This window comes from Natator depressus, chromosome 12 (assembly GCF_965152275.1).
Source record: "Natator depressus isolate rNatDep1 chromosome 12, rNatDep2.hap1, whole genome shotgun sequence".
NCBI classification, from domain to species: domain Eukaryota; kingdom Metazoa; phylum Chordata; order Testudines; family Cheloniidae; genus Natator; species Natator depressus.
This window is the reverse complement of record NC_134245.1, coordinates 36,255,973-36,267,429: the sequence shown is the minus strand read 5'-3', so window position 1 is coordinate 36,267,429 and position 11,457 is coordinate 36,255,973. Positions and strand designations below refer to the sequence as shown.

At 44.5% G+C, this 11,457-nt stretch overlaps 1 protein-coding gene and 1 pseudogene across 1 annotated transcript; one reads left to right on the top strand and one right to left on the bottom strand.

Moving 5' to 3' along the window:
* Nucleotides 1-1,994: 1,994 nt before the first annotated feature.
* Nucleotides 1,995-2,149, bottom strand: LOC141996926 (U1 spliceosomal RNA; annotated as a pseudogene).
* Nucleotides 2,150-7,174: 5,025 nt separating this feature from the next.
* FOXC2 (forkhead box C2) lies at nt 7,175-10,366 on the top strand. The gene has a single exon (XM_074968858.1). The coding sequence runs from the start codon at nt 7,932-7,934 to the stop codon at nt 9,336-9,338; it is 1,407 nt and encodes a 468-aa protein (XP_074824959.1). The 5' UTR covers nt 7,175-7,931; the 3' UTR covers nt 9,339-10,366.
* Nucleotides 10,367-11,457: the final 1,091 nt, after the last annotated feature.

Here is an 11,457-nt window from a genome sequence, read left to right as displayed (position 1 = left end):
AGGGAAAGTGAAACGACAAAAGAAGCTGGCATCACTCATTGCCATTGTCCAACATGAGAGCAAATAATTAGATTTTAAAAGTTCTTTCACTCTTGCTTCGCCTAGGACTCTAACCTGGCTTCCGGCAATGAGCTCTCTGAGGAAGGAAGCCTTATTATCCCCATTTCACAGATGGGGAAGTGAACAATGCAGAGATTCAAACCCTGACACTGCAGTTGTCCTCTGAATATTAAGTACATGCTTGTAAGAGTGGGAAGTGGTTTACCCAAAGTCACCCAGGAAATCTGTGGCAAAGCCTGGAATCAAATCCAGCTCTCCTGCTTCCCAGCCCAGCTCCTCGAGCACAAGGCCTTCCTTCCTCTCACTTATTTCTGGCCCCTGTGAAGTAACGGCGATTTCACATTCGGCACTCAGCTGCAAAACTACCTTCACAGCAGCAAATGATAGAAGGTAGGGAAAGGGTCTGGGCTCGAATCCTTGGTGGGAGAAGGATAGGCATGCTTTTACATGCCATAAAATTAAATTGCAATTACCCCAGTGCAAATAAAGTGCACAGGGGATACAATGTATCTAGCTGCATGATTGCTTTACACAGCATTGTACTTATTTATGCATCTGATAAAAATACTAATTTCTGAGCCTGATCTTGATGTTTTTACTCGGGTTTACTTCTTCACACAACGCACAGTCAACCTGTGGCACTCGTTATCAGGGAATGTTGTGAAGGCCAAAATAGAACTAGATACGTTCATGGAGGATGGTTATTCGCCAAGATGGTAAGGGATGCCACCCCTTGCTCTGGGTGTCCCTAGCCTCTGATGGCCAGAAGCTGGGACTGGACAACAGGGGATGGATCACTCGATGGTTGCCTGTTCTGCTCCTTCCCTCGGAAGCTCCTGGTATTGGCCACTATTAGAAGACAGGGTACTAGGCTAGATGGATCATTGGTGTGAGTCAGTATGTATGTTCTTCCAGTCAATGGGATTTAGTCCGAATTAAGGATTACAGGATGGGATCCTATGCTATAAAGGACATTTTGTTAATTGGGATACTTCCCTGTCATGGATCTATCCATCAGCCAAATTCTACTGTATATGCAGTTCTCAAAACCGGCAGGATTACTGAGCCTTCAAGCTCTGGGGCAGTGAAGTGTTGTTATAGAATTCTGCCCTATTCCAAATAAGGAGCCTTAGTGGAATGTTTGATTTAAATTAAGTGTCCTCTTGTGAGTTTCTGGGTATGATATTCTTGGCTCCGCTTTCTTTTTTTTGAAATGTCCTCATTGGTGGGCAACTGTTATGTTATAATCCAGCAGTCTGCAGCTGGGGATTACAAGGTGTCTTTTAGCTCAGTTTTAATAAGAACAATATAAATGGTTGCATGGCCCAAATTCATGAACAATGGCGATATTCTTCCTGAAATTAAATGTACAAAGGGACATGCTGTGCCATAAATTTTAAAGTGGAAGCCAGTGGGGAATTGTGCTTAAAAACCGAGAACACAGTGTAGTCCAAAAAGTTATAGAAATATCTTGGTCTTTCTTTTGATTGTGTGCTATATCTGGAAAAGCACATTAATAAAAAAGCCCCACAACCAATTACATTTTCATTGAAATCCAGTCGTTTATGAACAGAACAATGTAAAACCTATTCAAAGTAGCATTTTTTTCTCTCTTGAATTTAATGGGATATTAAATTACAGTATTTATTATTATTTATAGAATTAAAATATTCAAAAAACGACTCAGGGAAGACAGAGTTTCAAGAATCTGAACATTCCTGTATCAAGTGGAATACGGGGTCATGGGAACAATGAAACCTAGGTTTATTTTAAAGGGTGGTGGTGGGAGAAGGTTTATGAATTTAGGTTCTAATCTGCTTGGGTTGGATGCTGCTGATATACATCCACAGTCAGAACTGACTGTTACTGTGCCAACCAGAAAGCAGAACAAATTCGGACGCTCCTTTCTGAATAGTCACAGATGTATTTTTTTCCAGGGGAAAGCACCGACACAGTCCCCCACTGCCACAAATTATGCAGTTGAGTTTCCCGCATTTGGGGAAATCACAGGGGTCAGCACACCCACTGTGCAATGGATGATCCTCACCCCGGGAAAACCACCTTGGTGATCATGATCTCTCCCCTGTATTGCTGGGCAGATACAAATGCATTCTCTCTTTGCTATGGCAGTTGATTGCATATGTGTTTTCTCTGACAAATCTGTATAAATAAGCGTAAAAAAGTCAGGTCTTTAGAAACCTTTTCTGCTCAAAGTTCACTGGGCATTTTTGGACATGGATTAATATGAACATGTTTGGCTAAATGCAGAACAGTTCCAATAACCCTGGAGCCTGATGCTGTTTCTCTTGAAGTCCATGGTGAGACTCACCCTGATTTCAATACAAGCAATTAGGGCCGTGGGCAGTGGGATCCATCCAGGAAGACTGGTACACCAAAACTGAGAGCTGTTGAAGTCAGTGGTTCCCCCATCCAGACATAACAGACCATCCACGTGAATCAGATGTTTGAGGATTTGGAGGCCAACTCTCCACTTTCGATTCATGCAAAACTCCCAATAACATTGATGGCTCATTTATTTGTCTTTGTAGGGAGTTCAGGATTGGGCCCCTGATGAGCTATTTACAACCTCTCTTTAATTCAGGGTAATTATGATACCCTAAATCTGGTGAAGCAGAACCTTTGGAAGGATAATTCCTCTGTGTGGACTGAAGTGCCTATAATTATCCCCTTCCCCTTTAGAAATAATTTACTATATATCAGAGAAGAAGGATGGTCCCATGGGCCAGCCTAGGATTTTGGAGGTCTGTGTCCCAGGACCACCACAGACTTCCTGTGTGACCTTGGGCAAGTTAGTTAGCAGCTTAATGCCTCAGTTTACCACCTATAAAATGGGGCTGATAGTACTTTCCTATCTCACAGTGGTGTTGTGAAGATAAATACATTAAAGATTATGGGACACTCAGAAGGGAGGCCATATAATTATCTAAGATAAGATAGATAGATTTCATTATCTATCTATCTATCTATCTAAGAAGCCATCAAAAATAGTTGCTTAAAAGAGTTGGTCTTCTAACAAAGGTGAAGCAGAACTGGACGTGATACATTTAGGAATATTTGGGGATGGGCGCTTAAATCAGTAACTTGCCTAACAATTGAGGCCTCTTCTACTGGTTTCATGCATTAGCTATTGTTTGATCCCATAAGACTGAAATCCCATTTGCTCAAAATCACTTTTCCAAGATCTCTTTTCTCACTATCATATATATATTGCCAACTTGAGCTTTAGCACTAATGGCCCACCTCCCACTAAAGTCAGTGGAAAGTCTCTCCTTGGTTTCAATAGAAGTTGGATCAGGCCCTAAAAATCCCTAATAAAAAGGAGTGTTCTAGTCTATACTACTATAATTCCCGCATTGCACATTTCACTGTGGTATCTGAGTACCTAATAATTTTGCTTAAAAATTGGAATATAGTATAGAGAAAGATAGACAAAGTGGGTAAGGTAATATATTTTCCTGGGCCAGCTTCTGTTGGTGAGAGATATAAGCTTTCAAGCTCTTCAAGCTCCAAAACTTGTCTCTCTCATCAACTGAAGTTGGTCCAATAAAAGATATCCTCAGCCACCTCCTCTCTCTAATCTCCTGCTATCCAGGAGTCTACAACACTGCTTACAAAAATAGTGAAAGATAAACCATTGTCTTATAAGAACTATTAAAATTCAAGCATTTGATTTAGAAGGGAAAATGTGAAAATCTTTCTTGAAGTGTTTTACAGTTTTAGAAGAAGAAGAAAACCAAGGAATGCTTCTAAAAGCCTGGATTCCAAATCCCCTTTGTATTTTTCCCCTGCTCTCCACAATTCTTGCAAGTGCCTTTTATTGCAAATCCTTTCTCCAGCCTCAGAAATTGACATATTAAGGACAGCAATAAAAGAAAGCTTGCAAATTCCTTGAAAATGAAAGCTGAAAAATAGGGGCAGATGCATTTCTGTGCTTTATTTTCTGCCCTGGAGATGAAACCAATACAGTAAGGTAATTGCTTGTAATGCTTTGGTTTGAAGAATTATTAATCAAATAATTATTATAGGCAATACTGTACAGAATACAAGTCAAGACAACTCTAGAATCTTTATAGCATTGGGTTAGAGAAAAACTAAATTCCAAAAAGCAAACAAACAAAAAACCAAAACAGCTATGCTGCTTCATTTTGCTGAAATTGTATGTTAGATCTGGCTCGTTATGAAACAAGTTTCTATTTGCTAGTAAACTCTCTACGGTTGTATAACGTTTTGCACAGGAAACAATGAAACAACGGAGGCTCCTCAAGGTAGTCAGGGTTGAAACTAACGAACTGGCTTTGAGTCAGGCACGTTTGGATCTTCATTTGCTGCTGCTCTGAACTGATTCTCTGTGTGTGTATTTGGGTCATTTCCCCATACCCATTTTCAGATGTCGCTACCTCTGCTGTGTTCGTTTCTGGTCCTGCAAAGACTTACGCGTATGCTTAGAGTTAAGGCAAGTATGTGCATATATTTTTGCAGGAAAAACTTAGTCACTGGAACAGCTAAGCTTCGTTTTTCATTGCCTGTGCAAAGCTTGTTTCTTCTTTGGAATAAACTCTTGCCTCCCGTTTCTGGCACCTACTGACACACGGCCGCAGGACAGTCCCCCCCGAAAACTAATAGACCACGTTCGTGCTTGACATTTGATAAATTTTCGATACTACGACTGCTCTGCCAGGATAAGTCCACACGGTGTCAGCACCGACATTTTTACCATTCAATGCACTGAACGTTTGCAGAGAAAAATATTTGCAGTCTCCTGCGTATCCCCTAGAGGGCACCAAAACCCACAAAGTGAGCAAACTAGACTTTCAGGGGGAGAGTTCAGGTGATGTTTGAGGAGAGCTTCACTTGGCTACCAGAAAGCAACTGGTTCTGTTGTTGCCTTTGTAAAAAAACAATGGGACAAATCTCCTGCCTGATTATCCCAGTCTTTGCAACCGGGTCTTTGCAATGTTCTTGTTTCTCATAAAAAACATTCTCCAAGATTGCAAGGACATTTCAAAGGGGGGGATCTGGTAGTGGAAAGGTTCAGAGTATTGTTTTATAGTGTCCACCCAGGGTAAATAAAAAATTTAAAGACAAAACCTCTAGGCACGTAGAAGCTGTTGTTCAAATAAACAAACATTGCTCCCGGGAGTCCTAACGGGGAAACCAAAAAGAGCCGGAGCATTCCAAGGAAAAGAGAATATTTCTTGTCCACCTTTGCGCTCTTGGTTGAAAGGCTCTCTCTAGCTCTCTCTCGTTTGGGGCTGAAACTATTTTGCCTTGTAGCTGTTCAGATCCTTTGGACTTAGGCTCCACAGATTTTCCAAATGCGTGATGCGGGGGCACAGGGCGTCTTTTCGATTTCTTTAGAAACGTACGCTCCGTAAAGTTTTGAGAGTGGTGAACTGATGGGAGGTAAGGTTTAGTAACCAGGCTATTTGTTGAGACAAAACTTAAACTTTTAGGAAATAATAGGTTAAAGAGCTATAACCCGCCAGTGTTTCTTTGGGCGGAGTTGGACGTTTACAACTTTTTAAAATTGTGTATGATTTTTTTTAAAAGTCCCCCTATGCTTATTGTGTGCTTTAAAACAATTGGGGCTGATCAGAAGTGTTGTTGTACTGAAAGCTGAAGTTTAAAAATGGGAAGTCGTTTAAAAACCTGTTAAATAAACCCCGTTTCTCCGTTAGTACATTTAAATGAGACACCAGCAACGCTAACCTAATTTGCTTTTTTATGCTCTTGTGAAAATCACCCTGGCATTTATTCTACCTAAAGAAATCGAAGCGTGTCATTTGAATTTATTGCCATCAAAACGAAGGTGAAAGTTTCCAAGACATCAACTGCATTTTACAATCAATTTCCATTACAGGTTTTTGGTGGATTTTCAAGTGTTGGGTAAAAAACTTTCCCTTTTGTATTAAGACATTCACAGAGAGCTTTTGTGATTCTCAGGTAGGACCATTAGCCCTGCAATACCTACCCGACTTGGATCCCTGATAGTTATGTACTGAGTGCATTTGTTCAAATAAATAAGGAGACATCTCTCTCTCTCACACACACACATACACGAAATTCGCTTTTTGTTAAATGTGTCTCTGTCTGAAGCTTTACCGATTCCCGAAGACTGAGTTTTGCTCCGCACAAATTGTTAGATGGTCTTTTCAAAAGTCGCATGAAGTAAATTGTAGACGGAGGGCCTTATTTCAGTAGGCAGCGGACACAGACTGGGTCTGTAGCTATTTTATTCCGTTTTAATTTAAATTTACCTTTCAGAAATTTGGATCCAGAGGGAGGTGGTTTTGTTCTTTGCTTTTTATTTTACTTGGGGGCGGGAGGAGAGGTCATTTCTTTCTTCATCTGGCTGCGTTGGAGAGAAACGTTATCCGCCATCAGTGCAGCGCACTTCGCAGAAGCTTTGCAAATGCAGGACTTTGCACTCCCCGAGCATGCGTCCCTAATTAACCGAATCTGATTGCCTGTAATGAAATCATTAGGGAAAGCAGGAGGGGCGGGTTTCACAAACCCAAGAAAACTCATCTCGATGTGGGTCTTTTTCTCCTGGGTCTTTTTTATTTATTTATTTATTTTTATTTGCTCAAATCTTTTGAAAGTGTTCGAGGGAGCTGCAAACTTGCTACCCTCCAAATATCCCTGTGCCGGCTATTTGATCTGATAGCGTACGCTATGAAACGTGATGTGTGCCATCCCCTAGCTTTCAGTGCTAATGCTTTTATAGGTAGCTACGCTACAAGAAGCGTGTGAGAAAGAACCCAAGAAAATGCTCAGCCCCTTCTGAATAGCCACCCACGGACAGGAGGGTGATTTGATTTTAAACTAAAATGTATTTTAAATGGGAAGCTCTGTGTTTATACAGCATTCCAGGTTTCCTCCGTTTAAAACCTGGAGGAATAATACAGCGCTCGGGGAAGTGTTTTCAGTGATCGCTGATCATTGCGATCAGCTCGTCATGAACCTGGCCTGGCTTACTGCTTAAAACCCATTCCGTTCATACGTTACATTTCATGTCCTTTAAAATCCTACCGCGAGCAACCAAAAGTCACGAATGAGCCGCGCTGGATGCTCGTTACCTTCCAACGCCTTCGAAAAGATGCAGCCCCGGTGCGTTTACCTTGGTCCCAGCCCCGCTGCTCTGCCGCAGCCTCTCGCTCTCGCTCTCGCTCTCCCTGCCCATTGATTGGACAAAGCCATCCCAAAGTGCGCGGCGATTGGCTCAAAGTCGGGGGCAGAGGCGTGGCCGGCGAGGAGTAAAAACTCGCCTTCAGCAAGAAAAGTTTTGAAACTTTCCCAAACCCTATAAGGGGAGTTAGCATTTGCGGGGCTCGCCGGTGGCTCTGCGCGCACGCACACACACACACACACACACACACTGGACTCTCACACGCTCCTCCACAGCCCTAGAGTTTATTTTGGTTCCGAGTTCGCAAGAAGTGGTGGTGGTTTCCCTCCCAGAAGAATTTGTTGTTGTTGCAAGAATTATCTTTTTTCCCCCCTCAAGACTTTTCTTTGCCTGCGAGAATTATTCCCTGCTTCTGCCTCCCTTTTAGCAGCAGCTTTTACCACCTCTGAAAAAAACAACAACCCAGAGAGATCACTAGATATCCGCACTGCACGCTCCGCCTGGCGACTCCGAAGGATGCTGCTGATTTACTGCTGCTAAGGACCCTGTTGGATTTGGGCAGCTTGTGTTTGAGACTCTCCCTCTCTCTCACCCCTTCCTCTGCAGAGGAATCCCGTTGGGGTGAGTCCCTCTCCCCCAAAACCCCTACCCTCTTCGCCCCCCCACCCCCGGACCCCGGTGATTTCGTCGCGTCGCCTTGCGATTTGGGGGAGCCCCATCCATGATGCAGGCTCGCTACTCCGTCTCCGACCCCAACGCCTTGGGAGTGGTGCCTTACTTGAGCGAGCAGAACTACTACCGGACCGCGGGGACTTACAGCAACATGGCCAGCCCCATGAGCGTCTATTCGGGCCACCCTGACCAGTACGCCGCCGGCATGGGCCGCTCCTACGGGCCTTACCATCACCACCAGCCGGCGGCCCCCAAGGACCTGGTGAAGCCTCCCTACAGCTACATTGCTCTCATCACCATGGCCATCCAGAACGCCCCGGACAAGAAGATCACCCTGAATGGGATTTACCAGTTCATCATGGACCGGTTCCCCTTCTACAGGGAGAACAAGCAGGGCTGGCAGAATTCCATCCGCCACAACCTCTCCCTCAACGAGTGCTTCGTCAAGGTGCCCCGGGACGACAAGAAGCCCGGCAAGGGCAGCTACTGGACCCTGGACCCGGACTCCTACAACATGTTCGAGAACGGCAGCTTCCTCCGCCGCCGCCGGCGCTTCAAGAAGAAAGACGTGCCCAAGGAGAAGGAGGAGAGGCAGGCCAAGGAGCAGCCCAAGGCGCCGGGCATCTCCAGCCCGGACATCTCCAAGGAGGCCTCCGAGAAGAAGGTGGTCATCAAGAGCGAGGCCTCCTCGCCAGACCTGCCGGTCATCACCAAGGTGGAGACGCTGAGCCCGGGCAGCGGCAGCCCCAGGAGCGTGGCCTCCACCCCGTCGGTGTCCACCGAGAGCTCCCTGCCGGAGCACCACCCGGCCGGCAACGGGCTGTCGGGCTTCAGCGTGGAGAACATCATGACCCTGCGGACTTCTCCCCCGGGGGAGCTGAGCCCCGGGAGCGCCGCCTCCGGCCGGACAGGGGCAGGGCTGGTGGCTTCGCTGCCGCTGGGCTACCCCCAGGCGCAACCCTCCATCTACAGCCAGGCGTGCAGCCAGAGCGTGGACACGAGCGGGAGTTACCACTGCAGCATGCGGGCCATGAGCCTCTACACCGGGGACAGGTCGGGCCACATGTGCGTCCCCGCCGCGCTGGAAGAAGCCATCTCGGAGCATCCCAACGGCACCTCTTCGCCCCTGGCCACCATGAACCTGGCCTCCAGCCAGGAGAGCGCGCTGACCCCCAGCCACCCGCATCCCAGCGGCGGGCCCGGGCAGCCGGCAGCCTCCTGGTACCTCAACCACGGCACCGAGCTCAACCACCTCTCCGGGCACACGTTTGGCTCCCAGCAGCAGACTTTCCCGACCGTCCGGGACATGTTCAACTCTCACCGGCTGGGGATTGAGAGCTCGACCCTCAACGAGCATCAGGTGAGCGGCAACACAAGCTGTCAGATCCCCTATAGATCCACGCCCTCCATATACCGCCACGCCACCCCCTATTCCTATGACTGCACTAAGTATTGATTAGCATTGACTCTCCTGGGTAGGCCAATTAAGCAAACACTTAAGACTGCACAAGGAAATACTTTTACAACCTCTAAGCGGACCTGGGAACCAAAGAGTTTATAGACCCTTAATCCTCTTCCATCGTCTGTAAATTCCAAACAAGTAAATTCTACTTGAAAAGGGATATCTTTAAAATATATAGAGAGCTATCTAAACAAAGTGGCAAAGTTATATGCTAAAGTATAGGAGGTCTCCGAAAATAAGTTATGGACCAATATCACAGCGACCATTATGCGATTAAAAAGAAAATTATATATATATTATATATAAATATATGTCCTGGGTATTTTAAGTTCTCTTATTGTGCTGTAAAATGTGTGGATTTCTAATCAGGCTAATTTTCAGAGCCATTAATATAATATTTAAAGTTGAGTTCACTGGATTATTTTTTTTATGTTGCCCAACAATTCCTGGCAGCCCAGTTAATTACAAGTGATTTCTTCTTCCTTTTTTTTTTGTACAATTATGCAAGAGAATTTCTTCCTCTTTAGAGCTGTTCTTTTTACAAGACGAGGAAATAATTTATTTTTGTTGGTGGATTTTTGGGAAAAAAGGACAAAGTCTCTGATTCGTTTTTTTTATTTACGACAGTGTGATGTTTTGTATAATAGTCTCCACCCTGACCATTCCTGAGAACTATTTGTTTTTATTCTACTTCACGCTTGTTTGTCTTATGTGGTCTTAATCGTTGTACTTACCTTAAAATAAATCCATGTTGTTTTCTTCTGCTCAAAGTCTGGCGCATGTGTGTGTGTGTGTGTATGTATGTGTGAATGTGTGTGTGTGTTTGCAGGTTTTCCTGATCCCATTTTTTCAGGCAGAAAACGTGGAACACGTTGATGCTAAAACCGAGTAGATTTCTTGGAGACTAAAGGTTTATTACTCTTTTTTATGATTATTTATTTAACAAAGGCTCAGTTCACGTGACGAAATAGCATAGTTGAAATGAAAACATGTAGGCATTCCTGGCTTAGTTTAAAGGGGCTTCCCAGGATCGGAAGATTTGCAGAACACTTTGCAAACCCAGGACAATTGGCCGGCTTGAACCTGGAGTGAGATTCTCCAATCCGCAAATTATGTGAGTGAAAGAATCCTCATCAGGATAGGTTCTGATTAATCACTCTTATTTTAATCTTTTTCTTGACAGTTTTATTTACCGACTGAGATGTCGGCCTTATGAGGGGCTTTGAATGTAGTCAGTTACCTCTCGGTTCAGCAGCAGTATGCTGCAGGCAGTTGCCCCGATAAAACAACAGTGTACAGGAAAAATAATTTTTTAACATCCTGTGGGGATAATAAGGAATAACATTTGATCTGGATCTCGTTAGGAAGTCCTACGAACTATCCCAGCAAGTTCATATTAGGATGATTTTGCAGCACTGTCTGAACGCATTCTCTTTTTTATTCGTTTCTTGTACAAAAGATCTGGCTTCGTCTGACTTCATCTTCTGCTTCCCATACCCAATCTGAGCTCTCATTATAAATGCCCGGGGCTGACAGCGGATATGTGAAAGCTACCAGCCTTCTCTCCCTTCAGATCCCTTGTAAACAACTTTAACATGCTTCAGAGATGCAGTGGCTCCTTGTTGCTTAGTAATAATAATAATTAATAATAAAAAATACCATCACAGGATTGTCTAGCACGTTGGTAACGAAGAAAGCAGCCTTTAGATAAAAATGGCCTTAGGAGCCCTTTTCAAACACAGCTGGTTTCCACCAAGCTAATTTTAATGGTAATAACATACGTCCCCCAACGAATGTAGATGCCAGCTGCAAAGATTGTCAATAAATACCCATGCTAACCTATGGAATCACAGACTATAAATGCAGCACAATAAAAACGGCTGAGGAGGCAAATCTCCTCCCATAAAAAAAAGCAAATCAAAAAAAGCACTAAACACCTATTAGGACGAAAAGGTGAATAGCTGGACGGAGAAGATACGCTGTCGTTCGTGGCAGACAATATTCCCCGGGCTGGTTTTGATCTAGCAAATACCATAGGCGGCCGAATTCTGGCAGCGTGCGTTGAAACGCTTGGTTGAAACGCAACATGGCCCATCGGAGTCATTTGTGCTCC

Bases quoted from the DNA above. Each gene is read 5' to 3' on its own strand.
- FOXC2 (XM_074968858.1), top strand. From the start codon at position 7,932: ATGATGCAGGCTCGCTACTCCGTCTCCGACCCCAACGCCTTGGGAGTG.